Below are 24,798 nucleotides of genomic sequence, written 5' to 3'. Positions count from 1 at the left end.
CCAAGATAAACTTTATTTGGTTCAGATGGTGTCAGGCATGTGTGGCAGCAAAAAGGTGGGGAGTACAAAGACAAGTGTGTCTTGCCTACAGTCAAGCATGGTAGTGGGCTACATGAGTGCTGCCAGCACTGGGGAGCTACAGTTCATTGAGGGAACCATGAATGCCAACATAGTAACGATCCCAAAAACACCTCCAAAATGACCACTGCCTTGCTACAGAGGCTGAAGGTAAAGGTGATAGACTGGCTAAGCATGTCTCCAGACCTAAACCCTATTGAGCATCTGTGGGGCATCCTGAAACAGAAGGTGGAGGTGCACAAGGTCTCTAACATCCACCGGTTCCATGACATCATCATGGAGTAGTGGAAGAGGACTCCAGTGGCAACCTAGTTCTAGTGAACTCTATGCCCAAGAGGGTTAAGGAAGTGCTGCAAAATAATGGTACTTTGGGCCCCGTTTAGACATTACACAAAATATTGATACTTTGGGTGGGCCCTATTTGGACATTATCACTTAGGGGTGTACTCACTTTTGTTGCCAGCAGTTTAGACATTAATGGCTATGTGTTATTCTGAAGGGACAGCACATTTACACTGTTATACAAGCTGTAAACTCAATACTTTACACTGTAGCCAAGTGTCATTTCTTCAGTATTGTCACATGAAAAGTTATGCTTAAATGTTTACAAAATGTGAGGGGGTGTACTCGCTCCTGTGACATACTGCATGTGTCATATTTTTTCACTTTTTGTTAGAATATTTTAATGTGGTTTATGTTGACAATGTATCATTATCATTCTTATGTTTGTTAATTTAAAAGCAATAAGAATTACAGTGGTATCTCAGTACTTGTCATTAATTGGTTCCGGGAAGTGAAATGAGTACTAAAAATGAGTACCAAACAAACCACATGACTAATGCGTGACCCTTTGTTTCAGCTGAAAGGGTAGCAAGTCACGAGGCAATTGACAACAACAAGGTCTAGCTTGCGGGTCGAGTACCCAACAAACGACGAGTACCAGGACAAAATTTTTGCGTCAAAATGCATCGAGTACCAAATTCAATGAGTTTCAAAGCAGTCAGTACCGAGGTAACACTGTAATTTTAAAAAAATTAGACAATTCATTTAATAGTTTATTTAAAGAATGCAGCATAACTTTTCTTATGAAACTAAATAGCTAGGTTTTGTCAGTATGCATAAGACAATTTCTGATGTTTAGGCATTTCTAGTTATAGTTTAAAAGAATGCATTCGAATTTTCTTTTTGTAAAGAGAAAGCCAAGCTACAGACAGTCAATGTGTAAAAATTTATTTTCTCTACCTTGTCATATAATTACATTGTTTTCTTTTATAGCAACATGAACCGTGAAGATCGGAATGCGCTGCGTATTAAAGAAAGAGAGAGGCGTAATCAAGAAATTCAACAGGGTGAAGAAGCCTTCCCACCTAGTTCTCCTCTTTTTGCTGAACCATATAAAGTTGTAAGTGCATGAGGTTGTTTATTTTTCTTAATGATCGCACCACCGATAATATTTTACCTGTAAATTGAGTATTGTGATGAACTTTCTAAGTAAATGTAATGTACTATGTGATATGATCAATATTCTAGAAACATGAAAATAAGAATTTGAACCTTACACTCTTAAATGCAGATGCAGAGGAAAAAAGATGTTTTGTAAATTTACATTATTGTGTTTTAAAGTTGATGTTGTTAGACCTATTAATGAAATGTTAAGAATATTAGGAATAATACAAGCTCGTTCATGTCAACATTCTTTTATTAATATCCCAGCACTGACAGCTCAAACCATTTGACTCCCGAACTGCCTAATTCTATTGTACATTGGTAGAATAGAATTATGATTAATAGTACTTGCAGAGATAATTGTTACAATGTACTCTTGCCTTGTAGCAAAAGAGTGATTCAAGACAGTAGCATTACTGAGATTTGCGGAGAAGGTTTTCTATAGATGAAAGAAACATAGAAACATAGAAGAGGTAATTGTTAGGGCTTGATATTTCTAGTACCTGACTGTTTGTACATAAGAGATTTACTTTGATGCTGAAAAACGTGTTTCTTTCATGCGGTTGAATTATTTTCCTGAGAACATACATTATTTAAGCATAAACTGTTATTTTTATTTGTGCTTTCATTTTCTTTAAGACTGAAAGAGGGGAGTAGAGAATGTGTTATTCTTTCCTTGTCCCCTTATTTAAAGGTACTATGTGTATTTCAATATTAAATAGTATTTCAATATTATTTTTAAAAGAGAGAGGAAATAATGAAGAATGTTTTTCAGTCATCTTTGATTTCAATAACATTCTCAGTACAGGAAGGTATTACATGTGGTGAAAATTAAGAGTGGATAACATCTGCATCAAATAGTCCAGTGAACTTTGTTTATTCAAATTTGTTATCATTGGGCTCTGGATGGCGTATGAAACAATAAAATAAAAACATATAAGAATAAACCAGTCTTAAAAGTCATAAATCAAACAGAATGAAGGCCTCCAAAATACAATAAAAATAAGTGGTAGATAGATGGATGGATGGATGGATGGATGGATATAAATAATATATTAACTTCAGACTTGGGAGCAAGCTAGAAGAGAGGATACAGTCCTTATTTTGGTGAGTCGGAGTGCTGTTCTAGAGCAGTGATTTTCAACCTTTCTTGAGCCGCGGCACATTTTTTACATTTACAAAATCCTGGGGCACACCACCAACCAAAATGACACAAAATGACACCCTAAGACACACTCCTTTCTTTTTCCATCCCTGTCTCCTCCCCCCTTGTGTGTGTGTGTGTGTGTGTGTACACATTCTGGAACCCTTTCCAAAAACAGGTGAGGGCTGAGTTTTTTTTCTCTCTTATTCTTTGGGTGTTTTTATCATATGCTTTAAATCAAGAGTCACTTCTCTCTCTCTTTTTTTTTCTCTCTCTTTCCTCTCATTCTCTGTCTCAATCATTTTCTCATTTCTTTTTTCCTCCCCTTTTTGCTCATTTCTCTCTCTCCCTTCCTCTCCTTTTCTCTCTCTCTCTCTTGCTTTCTTTTTATCTTGCTTTCTCTCTCTCTCTTGCTTTCTCTCTTTTCTTTCTCTCTCTTGCTTTCTCTCCTCACTCTCTTTCTCTCTCCCTTGCTTTCTTTCTCTTTCTCTCTCTCTCGCTTTCTTTCTCTCTCTCTCTCACTCTCACTCTCTCTCAGCAAAAAGTTGCGAGACCGGAACCTGAGCTTCCTTCTTCGCGGCACACCTGACCATGTCTCGCGGCACACTAGTGTGCCACGGCACACTGGTTGAAAAACACTGTTCTAGAGGATGAGGCCACAACACAGAAAGCAAACTTCCTCAGTTCCACAAGATGGCAATATTTGATAGATAGGTGCTCTTTTCTGAATAGAAAAGAACAATTGGAAACAATTGGCAATGCAAAATAAGGCACATATAAATATATCTGGAGTTGAAATTTTAATGTAAAAAGCTTTATTTATTTACTTGCTGGCTAGCTTTATTTGTTTACTTCCTAACTGTGATGATTTAGTTGCAGAAATTGTTATACTGTATTTATGTCCTTTGAGAGAGGTTCTATTTTCTTTATAGATTTATTTTATTCAGTTAACTTGTGTTGGTTCTTTAGTTTAATTACTTCAAAGTTTGGTTTATTTTTAAAGATTAAGTTCTGAATATGATTTTTAAAAATCTTTTTTCTTCTAGCATTAGCATTTTTATCTTTCTGTGTAAATCACAAAACCATCTTCTATGCAAAGATTGACAATTTGTGGGGTTTTTTTACATTTTTTACATCCAAACCATTCTACAACCTAGTATTCCAGGCTCTCAAATAGTGCTTTACAAAATAGTCAGATTTTAGCAACACGATTTGCCATTAATTTTTTCCCCCTTGTCAAGAATGGAAATGACAGTGAGAAGAATCATGGGAAATTGACTTTTCTCTTGCCTTATATGGTTTGCGCCATGCCTTGGTTTCAAAGAAGGGAGATACAGATCTCTAGAAAAAGGAAGTTCTACAATTTTGCTTAGTCAATCAGCCATTCAACACTGTGAACAAAGCTCTTTATATATTACAAGTGGCAGTTCCACTAGGAGGACAGGTTATCAGTTTCTTTAAAAATGGGGTTTCAGGTTTCTGCCTTAAATCTATATTGCAAGATTGAAATGGGTTTTTTTTGTTTCCTAAAGGAAAGGCATGTTTTCAAAAACCGCATTTAAAAAAGCTAGAAAAGATGGTGTACTTTTGATGTAAGAAATCAAAATGTTTAATATTTTTTACCACAGAAATAAAATTATTTTGATACACCTACTCAGTTTGATGAAAATTATAGTTTACAATTAATATGTATAGTGAAGAGACCTCTCTCTGTTGGTTTTTCAGGGCCTATACATCCAGAAAACTTTTACTTTCAGTTTTACCTGCAAACTGTCTTTCAAATTTATACCAGTTCTTCCACTTAATGAGAAAAAATACAAAATTCTGTTTTCAGCAAGGGTCATGGAAAGGCTAAAAGGCTCCTCCCCCAATATCTTTATATTAAAAAGCTAAAATTCAGATGCATATAGGTTTTGATACTTAGTAACCTGCTAGAATGGTCAAGAATGCTTGCAAAAGCAAAAATAATTGCTCAAATGAAACCCCAAACATATCATAGGACAAAGCAATGTCTTGGGAAAATAAGGAACTGGGAGCAATGTACTAATTATGGTACAATGTTCTAATTGTCACTTGAAATTGGGGACAGTATTGATTGCTTTCAGATAATGCTGATTATGCTAGCTAAGCAATATTGGCTGAATACAGGTTGCATGGATATGATGACCTAAAAGGAATTAAGATGACTTTTTGAAGAAATAACTATAAAAACTATTATGGATGGAATGGCCTTTGCACAGGCCTACAGAGTGATGCCCCTGGTTTTTGCGCATAATAAAGTCGTTCTAATCTACACGTCCATTTGTGTTTCACTAGGCATGGCACACCTGGTACGGACCCAGCTTTTTCAGACAAGTGTAGTTTAAAAATCAAAGGAATTTTAATAATATTTCTGGGTAATAATTATGTATTATTTTTCTGGCAAGTTGGATTGGTTTTCAAATAATTGTGCTTTAAATGACAGTTGCTTCAGATGGCTGCTGAAAAAGATAATTTCCAAATATGTATTACCATTTAATAATTCATTTGATATAAAATGTATATGATTACAGTATATCTTAATACTGTAACATTACGCATCTTTTTTATTCATTTTATTCATTCTTCATACAGACCAGCAAAGAAGATAAATTGTCCAGCCGTATCCAAAGCATGCTTGGAAACTATGATGAAATGACGGATCTTATAGGTGACCAGTCTCTCCAGAAACTTGTTAGAATTCCCAAACCGACAGGTCCATCAGCAACAGATGATAAATCAAACCAAAGTTTCTTTGGTGATCAGAGACACAATACTGGCTCTCATCAGAGCAGCAAATGGACGCCTGTAGGCCCAGCGCCTAGTACTTCTTCCCAGTCACAGAAACGGTCCTCAGGTTTACAGGGTGGACATAGTAGTCAACGCAACAGTGGCAACAGCACTAGCAATAGTGGACAGAGGCATGATCGTGACTCATATAGCAGTGGTGGAAGCAGCAGTAGCCGCAAAAAAACTCAGCATGGATCAGAACATTCAAAATCCCATTCTTCCAGTCCTGGAAAAACATCTGTTGTTTCTTCTCTGAACCCCAGTCATTCCAGATCTCATGGAAATGACCATCACGGTAAAGAACATCAGCGATCCAAATCTCCACGAGACCCAGATGCCAATTGGGACTCACCTTCCCGTGTACCGTCTTTTTCTAGTGGTAGCCAGTCGTTTCCTCCTTCGCTTATGTCAAAGTCAAGTACCATGTTGCAGAAGCCTACTGCCTATGTAAGACCTATGGATGGTCAGGAATCAATGGAACCAAAGCTATCTTCTGAACACTACAGTAGCCAGACTCATAGCAACAATATGAATGAACTGAAACCTAGTAGCAAAGTACATCTAACAAAGCTGAAAATTCCTTCCCAACCACTTGATGTAAGTTGTCTTTTTAAAATGATCGTTATAGCAGTCAGAACCATGATGTTCTGTACCTCAGATGTTCTGTAAATATAAATCAGTGTTAAGAAAGTTACTAAGAATATACAACATGCACATTTTCATATAAAGTCCATTAAATAAAGTAAATAATAGTTTAGAGATAAATATAGATAATAGTGATAAATACTATATATACTGTACAGTATAAAGTAATAAAGTAATAATCTTCAGAAAAACTGGTATTATTTTTAATATGCTATCCATTCTAATTAAATGATTCTTATTTTCAATTACAAAATACAACAAGCACATTTTTATATTAAGGAATTTTTTCATTGATTCTGTATTTTCTTTTCATTCTGGATCTAAGGGCATCATTTAAAAAGGCAAGGTGCAGGGATGACATGAGAGCTCTCCTCTCATACTGGCCTCTTACTTTTTATTAAGAATTATAGTTTAGTAAACAGCTGTAGATTTTTGTGGGCTTTATTCATCCCATTGTGAATTTTAGTGAGATTTCTAATAGTTGGGGTTGGGGGGAATCAGAGTTATGACCTAACTGAGTTGAAGACCCGATTGCTTTGTAACATTTACATCAATTTTAACCCACAAAAACAACAGCTCTTCACAAGTAGTCCTTCACTTATGACCACAGTTGGGACCAGCAGTTGTTAAATCAGTTGTGCCTGATTTTATGACCTTTTCCTCGAATCACTGCAGTTGTTAAGTGAATTGTGGTTGTGAAGTGAATTTGGTTTCCCCTATTAACTTTGCTTTTTGGAATCCAGTTGGGGAGGTGCCAAATGCTGACCAAATTAGCCCAAAACTATGACCATTATAAATACATGCCCTTAATCACGTGACTGTGGTGATGCAGTGACAGTCATAAATGTGAAGAGCAGTCATATGTAATTCTTTCAGTGCTGTTGTAATGTCGAACGATCAATAAACAAATGGTTGTAGGTCTACATCTATCTACTGTCTGGAGACATTAGACATTTTAGATGGTGCTGTAGGTTTTGGAGATGTTAATATGTAGTTCATTTAAATTTTCAATATTGATTTATAGGCTTCAGCATCCGGTGATATGAACAGTGTGGATGAGATTCTAAAAGTAAGTTATATGTTTACATTGGCTGTTACATTGTTAACGTGCTTGATTATTTAAAAACTACTTAAAAGTTTTTTAGGTTTCAGGAATATTTTTATAATTATGAATGGAAAGCATATTCCTCTATTAAGATAAAAGTAAAAAACAAAATTAACGAGGAGCATTTCACTGGAATTGATACTAATGATGTTAATTATCCTTTATCCTGAAAAGGTCAGTTCTAGATCCTCAATGAGCATTTTGACAACTGGTAAAGATTATTGTAAAATTACTGAGCAAATTGTGTTTTGATTAATTATTATTATTTATTAGACTTGTATGCTGCCCTTCTCTGAAGACTCAGGGCGGCTTACAGAGTACAGTACAAAAACAATGTGTATACAAATCTAATTAATTAAAACTATAAGCTAATATCCCACTATATTAAAAACAGTCAATCAACTCAGTCACAACCACACATCACATTTAATAGTCGGGGGGGGGGGGGCATGATCTAGCTGCCCCATGCCTGGTGACATAAGTGAGTCTTAAGACTCTTGTGAAAGGCGAGGAGGGTTGGGGCAGTGCGAATCTCTGGAGGGAGCTGATTCCAGAGGGCCGGGGTTGCCACAGAGAAGCCTCTTCCCCTAGGCCCCACCAGACAACATTGTCTGGTCGACGGACCTGGAGAAGGCCAACTCTGTGGGACCTAATCAGCCGCTGGGATTTGTGCATATGTAATCTGGTAGTGCCAAGTAGCAATGTTAGCACCAGGCAAATTTTTGCAACTAAAATATTCAGCGAACGGGTGCCCTTCACACGTGCGCACACACATGCACACACAAACACTTTTATCCAGAGAAAAGTTGCTCCTAAAGATCTTAGTATTGATATAGGAAGATCTTTTGTGTACCTGTTTGCCAAACAAGTTAAGGATTTAAAGGCAAACATAAGCATCTTGGAATGTGTTGAGAATAGACAGGTGGTCTCATCTTGAATAAATAAATGAAATGTTATGTTAATGTTATGTTAATCCTATCTAACACTACCAGTTTAGCTGCTGCATTCTGCATTAAGGTTTTGAGGTCATCAAGGGACAGTAACAAATTGAAACCCAGTCAGAAAACTGAACTGGATTATCATTGTCAGATCATTCCAGAAACTTTAGGAAACCAGCTGAAATTTATTAAAAGCATTCTGCTGTACTGAAGGCATTTGAGCCTTTAATGAATTCTTGCAGAAGAATTTTCTCACTTTACTTGTCTTTGTCATTTTTTACCTTTTAAGTTTTATTGGCTTTACAGTAATGTCTTTCTTTTCTGTTGTGAACTGCTCAGCGTGTGGGGAACTAGGTAGCATACAACTTTGATAACTTATTTCCTTATAAGAATGTAACCCTGTCTAGAATGAATTTCACCTATTTTTCGAACATGGAAGTAGCAGTCTACAGTATCTCTATCTTATCAATTCGGCCTCAGGTTTATCTAGGCTATAAATACAATAGCTAGAGATCTTCATTGACTCAGATAAAAAAATTGAATAAATTGAGAAGTTGACCCAACTGATTAAATTTTCTAGTTAGTATTTTAGTTATTCTGCTTTTAAATGTCCAGAATAGATTTCTCTCTGCTTACAGCTCCATGGTTGGGAAGTGAAAGGGGATGTTGGGTCATTATCATTGGGAAAGAGATTAAGAATCTAGAATCTAGAATTTTTCAATCTTAGCAAGTTTAAGGCATGTGGACTTCAACTCCCAGAAATCCCCAGCCAGCCTGTGTCTAGAACATGATTGAGTGACACAGAACAGTGGATTTTTAAAGAATTTTTCTAATATTTTGGTTTTCTATTCACAACAGGAGATGACTCATATTTGGCCGCCGCCACTTACTGCAATACACACACCCTGCAAAACTGAACCTTCAAAGTTTCCCTTTCCAACAAAGGTAAATGAATAATGTTATAAATATTACAAAGTAGCTGCTGTTAGAAATCTAATAAGCCTGGGAGGAGGAAACAATATTTTCTGAAGCATGATTTTCAGAATCTGTTTATTTCAACTCAGTGCTTTGCTTATTTTGTGACCTTGAAACTTCTGTTTCTTCTGTAACTGATGTTTAAAGCCATTTTCACAATTTTTTCCATCTGTAGTTAAACACTTTTTAAAATATATTCTACAGTTATTTATAACTAGAATACTGCCTGGAAGCTTGAGTTGTTTTCTAACATGGCATTTCATTCCTTTCAAAGGGTCTTATTAGTACTATAGAAAATCCATTGTGGAAATAGCCAGTACGGTTTTGCTAGAGCAACTTCAGTAGGCATTTCTTATAATAGATCTTCTAGTCTCAGACACTGACTGGGAAGAATTTTATCAATTGTGCAATGTTTTGAGGGGCTTTTTGCAAGCGTAGCTCATTTGACATTATCTCATAGCATCTTAAATTCTTGATAGGATTTAGATCTGAGTTTTGACTTGGTCAGTCCAGAACCCTCCATTTCCTCTCCAGTCATTTATTGATAGATTTACTGGAATGTTTAGGGTCATTGTCATACTGTAAGGTTGAGCGTCAATCTTCTGGTAGATGGTTTTGCATCATCTTCCAGCACTCTTTGGTTACAAGAGTGGTACAAGAGAGTTCATAATGGATCTTATGATGGTGAACTGCCCAGGCCTTGATACAAAAAAGCAACTCTAAGCGCTTACATTTTCCATATCCTGCTTTATAGTCGGTATCAAGTTCTGCTTTGGTTTTTTCCTATACGTTTTCTGTTACTGTAACCAAAAACTTACATCTTTATTCTAGAGCACATTGTTTCAGAAGTCCTGGTGTTTTTTTTCCTTTTGTGTTTATGTGCAAACTTTAGCCTTGCCTAATGTTCTTGCTGGGCAAAGATTTAACTTGTACAGATTCTTACTAAAGCTAGACTTAATCATGATGTAGCTCTTACACACCCATCCTGATCCATGCCGGGCCTCTCATGCCTCTCCTACCCCCACCTGCCAGCAGCCACTTACCTGCTTGCATCTTCCTGTTAGCTTTCCCACTGCATTTGGTTGTGGGAAGCCAGCAGGGAGTTGCCTTGCCTAACAACCTTGGGCTTTGGTTAATAATGGCAATCTAGACTGCAAGGATTGGGTTTAGCATCAGTATTTTTGGTCCTAAGTACTATTGTAAGTTGAGAATTACCTGTACTTTTTCCATATACCATTATCATTACTTAAATTACACAATGGACTGGCAAATGTAAAAGCTGCATGATATTTGGTAGCATAGGGTTTTCCTCTTAATATGTTATTTTAATAACAGAAGTTTTTCTGTTTTGTATAGGAAACCCAGCAATCTAATTTTGGCACTGGGGATCAAAGTAAGTACATGCTTAATCTTTCTATTGAATTATTTCTTTGTCTAATTTTGATGTTTTACATTCAGATTTCCTTTGCAATGCTGTTTTTTTTAAAATATAAATAAACATTAAAAAGCGATTTAGTACTGGGACTTTCAGCAGAGGAAAGAACTGAATCACACTGATCATGCATTCTTCTAGTCATGATTGTATACTTGCTTATTAGGACACAAGGTTAGCAATTTTGCATTTACTTACATTTTCTCTGTAGATTAATTTGAGAATTTTTAATGATATATTTTGAATCTGATATGTATTTGAAGCCATAGAAGTGATTCATGAATCCTAGAATATCCACAAATAAAAAAAATAAGCAGCAGCAGAGCTGTCTTTACTTGCTTTTCTAACTGGGACAGAATTGAAAGCAGGCAAAGTCTATGCCAGACCTCTGTGAGATAATTTTCCTGTTCTTTTATTAGAGTGATTCCAATTTTATAACAAATTTCTTTTTAAAAGTATGGTTGTCAAAAAATAATTATAACTAGCATAGTAACTAGTATGGCTGCATGCAATTTGAAATATCAGGTTATTCTTCTATAACTTTGATGGGTGGTCTTCTTCATGTATATAGTATGCAGTTGAGTGTCAGGGCTTGCAAACATCTTACCTTCTTTCTTTATTCCTAACCAGGTTCCCCTCCATGCCATCTTTTCCCTGTATCTACGTTTTGCTAATATAGTCAGCTTGAATGTACTGTATTTTTCTTACAGTGAAATCCTGAAAAAGTGATGATTGCTGCACATTTTATACAAAAGTGTCCATTCTCCCAGAAGCACAGCTCACTTTCCATGGTCTAAAATAAGCAGACCATCCATTTACAATTTTTTTTCTAAAATAATAAACGTTTCCAATCTTGCAGTGTCAATCTGGGCCATTGTAAAGTGCATAAATTGGTTGGTTCACATTTCAGACTTCACTTTTAAGCCATTACATTCTCCTTTTCTTCCACTCAGAAAGATACAATCCTTCACTGAAAACATCTAATGGCCACCAGTCTAAGTCGTAAGTATGGCTATAATTTTGAATAAATATAAACTAATTAGCAATGGTCATATTTATACAAATGCTGTTTCAAGATATCTGCTTTTGCTACACCAAGGTATACTTATTTCTAAGTAATTCACTTCCTGTCCTAAAGAACAGAAATGGAGTATGTCCTGGAGAACAGGAAATGACCGTGGACCTAAGTTTCCATAATTTTTATTTTATTTAATTAATAAATATTTATTTATTGTAAAATTGGGTATGGCTTGATGTATATTCAGTTTACTTGGCAGCAATATGGAAATGTTTGGAATATGATGTTTTTGATTTCCAGGCCAGCCTGTTGCTTTGATGTTTGCTGGGAGTTTGTAACTTAAGTACTATCCTGGTCCATCCTTACTGACCCTAGTAGCCTTATTGAATTGTCTTTTAGGCTGCTCGATACTTCCTTGCTCCTACTCCTCGTCTTACTCTGCATTTGTAGGTGCAATCAAGGACATTCTGAAGTTGAGGTCTCCCAGTGGTTTGGCAATCCAAACACTAATGTTGATATTTTCTATTTCTGCTCTAGAGTTAAAACTGGACAGATAGTTTGATTACTTTATGGTTGAACATTTAAACAGCAATCTGAGACTTCCCCTCCAGGGGTTTTGTAGTTTAAAGTAGTATAGTATTACTGTAAGTGCAATGCAGTTGCAGAGATGATTCCGCCCCCTCCACCTCAGCTTGAACAGAAGAGCCCTTACCACATAAATATGGTGAGCATGTCCTACTAAAACCTTACTTGTTTGTAGAAACAAACATCTCTTGGTCATCCCTAAAGTGATTTAGAATCATTCTCAAATGCTGCTTCTGATTATCCATGCCACATAGGAGATGTATAAATAATTGGTTCCCTGTATTAAGAGCTTGAAACTGATATACAGTGAACCCTCGAGTTTCGCGTCCTCAAGGATCGCGAAAGGGCTATTTCGCTAGTTTTCAACCCGGAAGTAAACTCCACCATCTGCGCATGCGTACCCTTCCACGCATGCGTAGATGGTGGAGTTTCCCCGCCGGGCAGAGGCTTCCCTGGGTCTTCCCCCTCTTGCCCCGGTAAGACCCCAGCGGCGGTGGGCTGGAGCGCGAGCTTGGGGCAGCCTAGCTCCGCTTCCCAGCTGGGAAGCGGAGCCGGCAACAGCGTGGGCGGGCGGGCGGCGCGCGCGAGCTTGGGGCAGCCTAGCTCCGCTTCCCAGCTGGGAAGCGGAGCCGGCAACAGCGTGGGCGGGCGGCGCGCGCGAGCTTGGGGCAGCCTAGCTCCGCTTCCCAGCTGGGAAGCGGAGCCGGCAACGCGCGCGCGCTTGGGGAAACCCCAGATCCGCTCCCCAGCTGGGGAGCGGCCCCAGCAACGCGCGCGCGCTTGGGGAAACCCCAGATCCGCTCCCCAGCTGGGGAGCGGCCCCAGCAACGCGCGCGCGCTTGGGGAAACCCCAGATCCGCTCCCCAGCTGGGGAGCGGCCCCAGCAACGCGCGCGCGCTTGGGGAAACCCCAGATCCGCTCCCCAGCTGGGGAGCGGCCCCAGCAACGCGCGCGCGCTTGGGGAAACCCCAGATCCGCTCCCCAGCTGGGGAGCGGCCCCAGCAACGCGCGCGCGCTTGGGGAAACCCCAGATCCGCTCCCCAGCTGGGGAGCGGCCCCAGCAACGCGCACGCGCTCCCCAGCAACGCGCTGCGGGCGGCGGTGGAAGTAAAAACACCATCTGCACATGCGCAGATGGTGTTTTTACTTCCGCACCGCTACTTCGCGAAAAATCGATCATCGCTTGGGGTCCTGGAACGGAACCCTCGCGATGATCGAGGGTTCACTGTATCTCATATGCAATCTGACCAGTAACAATCCATTTATTTACCTTCAGTGTCTTTTCTACTGTATGTGTAGAAGTCTGAATGTAAATAAAATATCACTCGTATAATTTTTACTTTGAAGTTTTTTAACTTGAAAATGTTTAACCCGATTTCTGCTTCTATTGCAGATCTGAATCAAACCAGACCAAGTAAGATATTATGTTTCTTATTATTATTTAATGTAATATCTTAATTTTTTGAAAAATACGAATATTTTGTTCTGATTTAGTTATTTGTAAATCCCAGATCTTGAATTTTCAGAGTAAGGCATGAAAATATGAAATATGAATTAATAATTTTTAATTCAGTTGTAATTCAGTCCTAAATTATAAAAAATAGGGTTTCAAATAGTTTTTAGCATGCTATTTACTGCATCAGTTTTAGGTGATCTTTTGTAAAATTATCTATAACCTCAATGGTGCTATCCTGTTTTCCTGAAAATAAGACCTGCCCAGATAAATAAGCCAATCAGGCTTTTGAGCACATGCACTAAAATAAGCCCTCCCCCCAAAATAAGCCCTCCCCCAAAATATTTAAACGCATGTGCAGCTGGTCTGAGGTGAGGCAAGGCCGGGGGGAGGGGGCAGGAGGGGAAACATGCCCCATACACCCTTATCTAATGGCCGCTCCCGAAACCCTAGTCACTCTGCCCCTTCTGTCACACTAAAGGCTGCTGCAAAAGCCATTAGCGAAGAACAGGGAGATGATGGAACACAGCAGCGGCCATGAAGTAACCACGCTTGCCACCTCCTACACCTCAAAAATAATAAGACCACTCCAAAAATAAGGTCAAGCACTTAATTTGGAAGTCAAAAGAAAATAAGACGGCAGTTACTTATATTCAACATACTTATATGATAAAACATTAGTGGTTATTAGAGTCTCTGATCAATTTGTTCCTGGTTTGTAATTGATTGGGTTTTTAAAATTTTTTTGGTTAGACGTGATCTGTTGCAGCATCTAGACATGATTGCAACAAATTGACAATATCATGATAATGGTGTATCTGATAATATTTTTAACAAAATTGTTTCTTCTATCTCTTCCCCCCCCCCCCCCCCAGTGTTCTGATAAATGATTTGAAACTCAGTAGCAGTGAAGACAGTGATGGTGAACAGGTTATTATTACTATTAATTTTTATTCTGCCTTTTTATTCCCTAATTGAAGAGCCTTGTGACATAATCAAAATAATGTAATATAAACACAAAATGAAATTAATCCAAGGCAAGACAAAAATAAAAACAAATAAAGCACAGTTTTAAATTGCAGCCCAATTAAAATATTTGCTATAGAGAAAATCTATTTATATAATAATTTCATTACTTATTTTAAAAAGAAATAGTGAAGCTGTCAGGCTCACTTTCATGCCTCAGTTGAAAAAGCTGTCATGGCTCCCCAGCCATGTCCTTAGTGACAAATCTTTGAAATGGGACTACAGTCCTGGACAGCTCATATGATGTCTTGTTATTCAGTTACCTTCAAGGGCAATCACATGTAAAATGCACTAGTGTTCTCTTGGAAAGATAGTCCTTGACTTATAAACCAGAATTGAGCCCCAAATTTCCATTGCTAAACAAGTCAATTGTTAAGTGAGTTGCGCTCCATTTACAAATACTTTTGCCACTGTTTTAAAGATAATTAAGCAGTTGATAAGCAAATTTGGCTATCTGGTTGACTTTGCTTGTCAGAAACTCCCTAAGAAGGTTGCAAATGTCAATTCCAGGACTCTGGGATGCTGCAGGCCAGGGGAAGGTCACAAGTCCCATCCACATGACCACAGGATGCTGCAAGTATCATACAGCATACGTGAACCAGTTGCCAAACACCCAAATTGTGATCACATAATCACAAGGGTCATGTGTTGGTTGTAATTTTGAGGACAGTTCATAAGTCACTTTGTTTAGCATTATTGTAATTTTGAACCAAGGGACGTGGTGGCTCAGTGGCTAAGAAGCCGAGCTTGTCGATCAGAAGATCAGCAGTTCAGTGGTTCTAATCCCTAGTGCCGCTTAACGGAGTGAGCTCAGCTTCTGCCAACCTAGTAATTTGAAAGCACCTAAAAAATGCAAGTAGAAAAATAGGTGGGAAGGAACATTTCCGTGCACCTTTGGCGTTTAGTCATGCCAGCCACATGACCATGGAGACGTCTTTGGACAGCACTTGTTCTTTGGCTTTGAAACAGAGATCAGCGCCTCCATCTAGAGTTGGGAATGATTAGCACACATGTGCGAGGGGAACCTTTACTTTTAACTTTGAACCATTGTTAAAACAATGGCCAAAGGCTACCTGTACTGTAAACTACATCACTAACTAGAGGAAGTTGCCCACTACAGGTAGTCCTCAATTACAACAGTTCATTTAGTGACATTTGAAGTTACAACACACTGAAAAAAAGCGACTTATGACTGTTGTTCACTCTTACTTCACAACTACTGCAGCATCCCCATGGACATGTGATCAAAATTTAGACCTTTGGCAACTGGCTCATATTTATGACAATTGCAGTGAACCAAGATCATGTGATTACCTTTTGCGATCTTCTGACAAGCAAAATTAGGGAAAGTCTGATTCACTTAACAGCCAAGTTACTAACTTAAAAACTGGTGATTCGCTTAATAACTGTCAAGAAAAGTCATAAAATGGGGGCAAAACTCAATTAACAACTGTTTTACTTAGCAACAGAAATTTTGGACCCAACTGTAGTCATAAATCGAGGACTATCTCTACCAGTGATAGCGAACCTTTTTTTTCCTTGGGTGTCAAAAGTGCACGCGCACTTGCTATCGCATGCACACGAATGCCCACATCCAAAATTCAATGCTCTTACATGCCTTGCCCGCTGCACATGTGCGTGACCTCCTGTGCTGCCCCACCCCTGCGCATGCATGTACAATACTCCAAGCTCCCTCATTTCCCGACTTTGATGGGCCAGGTAGTCCTGTTTTTCACCATGCCCAGCCTTCATAAGCTTTTCTGGAGCCTGGGGAAGGCGAAAATGGCTTCCCCTGCCCCCCTCCTCACGGAGGCAAGAAATGACCTCCCACAGCCTCTGTGCAAGCCGTAAATCAGCTGACCAGCAGGCGCATGCATGCTGGAGCTAAGCTAAGGTAATGGCTCGCAGATATGTGTCATATTTGTCATCGTGGACCTATACTGATTAAAGCATTTATTAAAGATCTATCTATTTGAATTCAGGAATAAATTAGAAATAGTAAGGCTGTTGAAAAGGTGCTTCAGTGAGCATGGGAGCATCAAATTAATCTCTCTCTAATGCATTATGGCAGCTTTGTCTTTATCCAGAAAGATTAATTTGCTGTAGAGAGACTTCCTGCCCAATCATATAAACAGAACAAACCACTCTGCTTTAATGGATCCCAAATAGGTTGCTGTGTTCCTACCCCCTATGCTTTCCAAATGACCTCTTTCTAAACGGAATCAAAAGCATTGCACAGACCTGAGAGGACCCAACAATGTAATAAACTATAGCACTGGTGAAAAAAATATCACCGTGGGCATTATAAAAAGCCTGGAGAAAATGTTTGATCAAGTATTAAGAAAATAAAGTCAATGGAAGGTTTCATGACAGGTCAGTTAACTAGAAACATTATGCTATTTTCTGTCATTCACTTCATTTCAAGTAAAACTTTAGAAATCAAAAAGCAACACTTGGATTGTACTCATAAAATTATTTACTTCAAGTACCAGTCATAGGAAGAAAAGCTGGTATATAAATTTACACAGTGTGTAGTAATATTTAAACTATAAGTTGACAATCTAGTCTCATGGTTTTCCTTAGTCTTCATTTATACAGATAATCCATCTTTACCCATGTCATAAAATTTTGTATTTGTATTTGTATTTATTAGATTTGTATGCCGCCCCTCTCCGTAGACTCGGGGCGGCTCACAACAATAACAATGTAAAAAACAAATCTAATAATTTAAAAAACACTAAAAACCCCATTATTAAAAGCAAACACACACACAAACATTCCATGTATAAACTGTATAGGCCCGGGGGAGATGTTATTATTACCATACTTTTAATCAGCACTAATATCAATTTTTTTCTTTACTTTCAGGATTTTGATAAGCCAGTACCAAGAGGTACACCCGGAAGGTATGTAGATACAGTATCTGGCAGTATGCAGTTATATTAAAGTAATATTAATGGTAATTGCATATAATCTACTTTGGAGCATTGGGCTGAAATAATAGGCAGTGGAATTTTGCCTGCAAATGCAGCCCTTTCCAAGGTTGTTTAGTTACTTGCTCTTCATCCTGTGAATAATATTTTAAGATTTTAAAACCTCTCAGACTTTGTTCTCCATTCACTTTTTCTCCTAGTAATTCTGAGCCTTCCCAGCATACAAGTGAAGGAGCAGATAATTCTAGGGATGACTCAAGCAGCCATAGTGGGTCTGAAAGCAGTTCGGGTTCAGACTCAGAAAGTGAAAGTAGTTCCAGCGATAGTGAGGCCAATGAGCCTTCGCAAAGTGCATCTCCTGAGGTATGTTTTCTTTTCCTCTGCCTTTCAAATAGTGTTATGGCTGGCCACCATGACATTCATTGTCTTTAGGTACTTTAATAAACAGCAATAACTCTTTATGTTACAGCTTTGTGGAATCAATTAATTAGTTTATACAGATAATCTGTTTGCAATCAAAACTTTCTAACAGCCAAAATAATCTGATGCCTGTTTAGCTTAAAACCAAAAAGCTACTGGTGATTTCTATTTACTCTCAGGATTTCCAGAATTTGCAGAAGTAAATATACTCAGTTTGTTCTGATTTCCTTTTTAAATTTTGCCAAATCATACACACTGTAAATTAACATTTGTATATTGAGAAAGCTAGAGGAACTCTTCTTGGTCCATGGAAATGGAATCCCCAAATTCACAACAAACACCAAAGGCAGGAATTCTTGAGTGAATTGATTAAAACTATACTTAAGATACAGGTAGTCCTTCACTTCAATAATTTGTTCAAAGTTATAACAGCTCTGAAAAATGTGACTTATGACTGCATTTACGACCGTTGCATTTCCACATTTTGTGTTCAAAATTTGGACGCTTGGCAACTGGCATGTATTTATGACAGTTGCAGCATCCTGGGGTCATGTGATCACTATTTGCAACTTTCCCACTTGCCTTCTGACAAGGAAAATCAAGGAGAGAAGCTAGTTTGTTTAACAATCATGTGATTCACTTCCCAATTGCAGTGATTTGTTTAAAAAATGTGACAGTAAACGTCATAAAATCAGGCACCACTCACTTAACAACTATGTTGTTTAGCATTGGAAATTCTGGCTCCAACTGTGGTCATAAGTCATATACCCATCTGTACAAAATGTCACATTATAAAGAAGGAAATAAGGTGGTAGGATATGGATGGCATTGATTTGATCAAACAACAGTCTATCCTCTGGAGGGAAAGTGTGTTAAAATGCATGTACATACATCTTGATGATTTAAAAATGATTTAAAAATGATTTTAAAATGTCATCCTGGTACAGGGATATTTCAAAATCAAGGACAAGAAAATGTTTTTCTGTTCTTCAGAATGATTACCTCCTGGCTTGCTTATTTGTTTCAAATGTACTAACTGTTATATGGCATTGCCAAGCTGCTGAAAATGTTATATTTTTAAAAAATGTATTATCAATAACAAAGCAAATGTTAAAACAGTAAACAACGAATACAGGTAGTCCTCAACTTATAACAGTTCATTTAATGACCGTTTAAAGTTACAATGGCATTGAAAAAAGTGACTTATGACTGCTTTTCATACTTAACAACCATTGCAACATCCCCATGGTCAGGTGATCAAAATTCAGGTGTTTGGCAACTGACTGGCATATTTTCGATGGTTGCAGTGTTCTGGGGTCGTGTGAGCCCCTCTTGTGACCTTTTCACAAGCAGTCAGTGAGGAAGCGAAATTTATTTAACAACTGCATTTCTGTCTTAACAACTGCAGTATTTAACAGCTGGCAAGAAAGGTTGTAAAATGGGGCAAATCTCAATATATGCCTCGCTTAGCAACATAAACGTTGGGCTCAATTGTGGTCGTAAGTCGAGGACTACCTGTAGTCATGGTTGGCACTGTCAAGAAACCAGATATCTGAATTGCACAATGAAGCTTCTGTACCATGCTAGCTCAGCCCCTAGGAATAGCTCTCTTAGCAAAGAGAATTGTTCTGCTAATTTGTGTCTTTTATTATTGTATCAGCCATTTTGGGTAACACTGAATCTACTTGTTTGAAAAGAGAAGTGTCTTCCTTCTAGGTTGATGGTCTGAATTGTGAGCTGAATTCTGATGCAGTTCTCTTGGTTGAAAAATCTAGCAAGCCCTGGTAGCCCTCCTCTTATTTCTAGATGGTCCTCTTTTCAAATGTGGATGCGATCACAGCTTTTGGGCCATAGGAGAGAAGTGAGCAAAATAATCCCTGTTTTTACAGGCTGTATACATGCAGAATTTTGTCATTTGGGTTTTCCTCTTTTCTTTCTTTAGCCTGAGCCGCCTCCAACAAATAAGTGGCAGCTTGACAACTGGCTAAACAAGGTGAACCCACACAAAGTATCGCCAGCTTCTTCCGTTGACAGTAACATCCCATCAACCCAAGGTTACAAAAAGGAGGGGAGAGATCAGAGCGCAGGGGGAGGATATGCAGATCAAAGTGGATCAAAGGATTCCATATCTTCCACACCTGGGAGAGATTCAAAAGGTAGCCAGAAAGGATCGGAGAGCAATCGTGGCCGACAGAAGTCACCTGCTCAAAGCGATAGTGCGATCCAAAGGAGAACTGTAGGCAAAAAACAGCCCAAAAAAGCAGAGAAACCATCAGTAGAAGAGCCCAGAGGAGGCTTGAAGATAGAAAGTGAAACCCCCCTGGACATGCCAACAAGCATACCCTCCAACAGACACAAAGCAGCCACAAAAGGCTCCAGAAAACCTAATATAAAAAAGGAGCCTAAACCGTCCCCTCGGCCTATCACAGAGAAGAAGAAATGCAAGGTGGCAAACAAACCCGCCCAGAAATCTAAGGAATTCATTGAAACAGATACCTCCTCCTCTGATTCTGACGAGAATGAGAGCCTTCCTCCTTCATCGCAAACCCCCAAATATTCGGACAGCAATAGGACTCCTGTTAAACCCTCCATAGAGGAGGATGACAGTTTTTTACGGCAACGAATGTTCTCTCCTATGGAAGAGAAAGAACTTCTTTCACCGCTCAGTGATCCTGATGAAAGATATCCCCTTATTGTGAAGATTGACTTGAGCCTCCTAACCAGAATACCAGGGAAGCCTTACAAAGAGACAGACCTATCAAAATCAGAAAGAAAAAATGTGTGTGAGAAACATCCAAGAGAAACCCAGAAAACAACTTCGGAGAAAAGTTCCAACAAGGGCAGAAAAAAGCATAAATTATGTCAGGTCAGTTTCCAGCGTGAAGCTCTAAACGTGTGACCAGAACTGAACATTTAATAAAGTAGTTTTTAAAATTGGTGGCCTTCATCCAGAGGTTATTTTGTGTGATCTCCGCCTAACATAACTCACAAGGTTGTGGAGGAAAAAATGAGGAGAGACTCTTGTGCCTGGAGTCCCTAAAAATGATTACAAATCAAATAAATAAATCTTAAGTGTTCACAAATAAGTACTGTTCTTTACAGTATTGATTGCAAGCTTGGTGCAAAGCCTTGTTTATATATATGTATATGCGTATGTATCTATGAAGATCTTGGCATATTCAGGTTTCTTCCCGTGAAAGTTTCAGAGATTTCTGGTGACGTTTCAACAAGGTCCCAATCTTCATCTTCAGGCTGGTGCTTTTGTTTTTGTGCTAGGGCAAACACAGCGAGAGCTGAGCTGCCTTCCCTCTATAAATACTGGTGGGTGGGTGTGGAGTGCTGGCTTAGCAGCTGCAGGCTGGATTGACAGCAGCTGCAGTCAGTGGGGTAACACCTGGGGTCATTGATGTAATTGATGTATGCTGTAGCCAGCACTCCACACCCACCCACCAGTATTTATAGAGGGAAGGCAGCTCAGGTCTCGCTGTATTCGCCCTAGCACAAGGACAAAAGCACCAGCCTGAAGATGACGAGTGGGAACTCGTCGAAACATCACCAGAAATCTGTGAAATTTACACAGGAAGAAACCCGAGTATGCCAAGACCTTCATACCTGTACCCATGAAAATCTATGAAAACAAGTATGTGTATATATATATATATGTATATGTATATGTATATGTATATGTGTAAGTGTACACACATGCACAAACACAAATACATACCGTATTTTTCGGAGTACAAGACACACCTTTTTACCCCCCAAAAGAGGGTGAACTCTTGGGTGCATCTTATATGCCAAATATAGTCCCACCCCCTCCCTTTGGCCTCTGCCTCCCACAATTTACCTTCTTGCAGCAAACAGAACAGAACCTGTTAAACCAAGAAAGTGATTATCAGCTTTCCGACCCTCAGCTGATTGAAGCTGCAGCCATGTGGTAGAACTGAAAGTGAAACTAGTACTGTAAGGAGGCAAATTGCTTGGAGGTAGAGCCAGCATGCTGAAACTGGATGCAAGGAGGTAAGTCAATAACTATAAATGTCTGTAGAATGTTCAAATTATTAGACTTGTTTGTTAAAGACTGCTTTATTATTGTTCTAGACAACTTAACAAAATGAAGAAGCTTTTTAAAATAAATGCTTGTTCTGAAGAGGCCCAGTGCTATTGTATCTCCTTTTAAATAGCAGAGAATAACTATGTTTTCAGAAAGCCACAAAAATTTTATCAGAATCTGTACAAGTATAGTCTGAAATGTAATAGTGTCCTGTTTTAGTATTAAGATAAGGCAGCTGAGTTAAACCCTGACTTAGTCATGTTTGTAGTAGATCTATTTAAATAATTGGGAGGAGTTAATGTGACTACATTTAAGAAAACTTGCTGACATTAATATACTGCCATAAGGTACATTTCTCCAATTCTTTGCTTTTTCTATGGGTCAGACACACATGCACAGAAATACACAGCAAACAGTGTACATCATCTGTACTGTTGTTGTTTTCCGGGAGGCAAATTGCTGCAAGGCAGAGACAGATTTCCCTCCCCCTTGTTTTTCTCCCCCAAAACTAAGGTGCGTCTTATACTCTGAAAAATACGGTATGCATGTATAAGCAGGATGAAAGAATAGATTATGACTGTAATGATGAACCTGTGGCATGTGTGCCACATCGGAGGGCATGAGAGATTTTGCCATATTTCAGCCATTGTTTCCCCATTGTGCTGGTTTTTGCACTCCGGGGCTTCAGGAAGCTTCCCTGAACCGTCTGGAGTGCAAAGAAACAGCACAATGGCAAATTGGAAGTGTGTTTTCCCGAACTTCCGGTTTGACTGTTTGGCCATATTTTTGTCTACCAGGCTTCAGAAAAGCCTGTCTGCATGTGCAGGCGGTAGTGCAGGGGTTATGCACATGTTGTGGCAGGGAGGAAAGGGGTGTGGGCACATGCACACATGCTAGCACACCCACACACCCTCTTTTGGCACACGAACCAAAAAAGGATAGCAATCATTGGATTATAGTATAGTCCTTTACGTTCATAGGGTCTGTAGCCACATTAATAAAGGTGGGCAATTTTGTTTGACTTTTTAAAACATAATTGCATTAAGTTTATTAAACTTCCAAGAACATTGCAAATATATTTTTTAAATGCTTAGCAGTAGTACATAAATAACTAGGTGCTTTAGGGTACATAGGTACCGTATTTTTTTGGTGTATAAGAAGCACCTTAGTTTTGTGGAAGGAAAACAAGGACAAAACAAATCTGCCTCTGTCTCCCAGCAATTTGCCTCCCAGCAAGCAGCACAGATGATGTACACTGTTTGCTATGCATTTCTGTGCATTTGTGTCTGACCCATAGAAATAGCAAAGAATTGGAGAAATGTACATTATGGCAGTCTATTAATGCCAGCAAGTTTCTTAAATGTAGTCACACTAATTCCTCCTAATTATTTAAATAAATCTACTCCAAACATGACTAAGTCAGGGTTTAACTCAGTTGCCTTATCTTAATATTAAACAGGACCACTTCTACATTTCAATTATACTTTAACAGATCCTGTTAAAATTGATGTGGCTTTCTGGAAGTATAGCTATTCTCTACTATTTAAAATAAGATACAATAGCCCCAGGCCTCTTCAGATCAAGCATTTATTTTAAAAAGCTTCTTCATTTTGTTAAGTTGTCTAAAAAATAATAAAACAATCTTTAAAAAATATATCTAATAATTTGAACATTCTATAGGCATTTATAGTTATTGACTTACCTCCTTGCAGTAAACAACAAACAGCCAGTTTCAGGACAGTCTGATTAGCACAAGAAAATAACATTCTGCCTTGCCTCTTGCTGCCAGCAATTTGCCTCCTTGCAGCTTTAGTTTCACTTTCAGTTTAGCATGTGGGCTTGCCTGCAGCTTCAATCAATCAGCCGAGGGTCAGGTGGCTTGTACTGATCAAGCTCTGGGCTGCTTGCTCCAAGGAGGTATATTGCTGGGAGGCAGAGACCAAGGGGTGGGAGTGGCTGGGTGGAGTTACATTCAGTGTATAAGATGCATCCATGTTTTCATCCTCTATTTGGGGGTAAAAAGGTGCATATTATACTCCAAAAATATGGTAAGTCATTCTTTTTTCCCTGTCCACTATGCAGCTTGACATCATTTTTCAAACTTATTTTGTTTTATAATATAATAATATATTTGCAGAGTTATAGTACTATATAATTTTTATTTCATTTTAATGAGAAGATATACTCAGTGTTTTAGATCTGATTTAATACATTATTAATAGTCACAGTACTGTTTTGGCTTTGATTGAAAAAAGTCTTTTCCTATATTGGGCCAATATAATGGCTGCAAAGGCCAGGAAAAAGATACAGTTGCTTTAATGGGTTCCTCACAAATGCCACTTAAGCATCTCTTACTGCACTTTTTCCCTTTTGAAGCCAAAGCACTGCACAGCCTTACTAATGTAATAGCTTAATAATAAAAATATTCTTACATACTTTTTGGAAATAGTATAGTAAATAAGACTAGACATTCCCATTTTTAGAAAATGCTATTGTCAGCATAGCAAGAATTGTAGCCATTTAGACAATCTTTGGTCAATAAAAAGTGAGGTGTCACGTTTATTTACATTCATCAAATTAAGCAGTATTTCTTGTACTATGGCATCATAGGTCATCAGTGTATCATCAGTGTAAGCTATCTACTGAGGACATGTCAGGAATATTATTTGTAACAGTTGTAAGGTATTTTGAGTATAGGCTGGAAAAAAATGGAAAAAATAGCAACAACTAAGTTGGTT

The 24,798-nt window shown here is 38.4% G+C and overlaps 1 protein-coding gene across 4 annotated transcripts in view; it reads left to right on the top strand.

Annotated features, from left to right (window-relative positions):
• Positions 1-24,798, top strand: part of AFF4 (ALF transcription elongation factor 4) — a 56,310-nt gene that overhangs the window by 20,154 nt on the left and 11,358 nt on the right. For 2 of the 4 annotated variants that reach the window (XM_070739324.1, XM_070739325.1), the window contains exons 3-14: positions 938-1,089; positions 1,354-1,480; positions 5,282-6,073; positions 7,146-7,190; positions 9,023-9,109; positions 10,496-10,532; positions 11,525-11,573; positions 13,568-13,588; positions 14,503-14,557; positions 17,522-17,559; positions 17,787-17,949; positions 19,949-20,872. In XM_070739324.1, coding sequence (XP_070595425.1) covers positions 1,358-1,480; positions 5,282-6,073; positions 7,146-7,190; positions 9,023-9,109; positions 10,496-10,532; positions 11,525-11,573; positions 13,568-13,588; positions 14,503-14,557; positions 17,522-17,559; positions 17,787-17,949; positions 19,949-20,872 — 2,334 coding nt within the window. In that variant the 5' untranslated portion in view covers positions 938-1,089; positions 1,354-1,357. The remainder of the gene's footprint in view (positions 1-937; positions 1,090-1,353; positions 1,481-5,281; positions 6,074-7,145; positions 7,191-9,022; positions 9,110-10,495; positions 10,533-11,524; positions 11,574-13,567; positions 13,589-14,502; positions 14,558-17,521; positions 17,560-17,786; positions 17,950-19,948; positions 20,873-24,798) is intronic. The other 2 variants (XM_070739323.1, XM_070739326.1) reach the window with 1 other exon arrangement.

This window comes from Erythrolamprus reginae, chromosome 2 (assembly GCF_031021105.1).
Source record: "Erythrolamprus reginae isolate rEryReg1 chromosome 2, rEryReg1.hap1, whole genome shotgun sequence".
NCBI lineage: Eukaryota > Metazoa > Chordata > Lepidosauria > Squamata > Dipsadidae > Erythrolamprus > Erythrolamprus reginae.
This window is presented reverse-complemented; position numbering and strand designations above follow the sequence as displayed.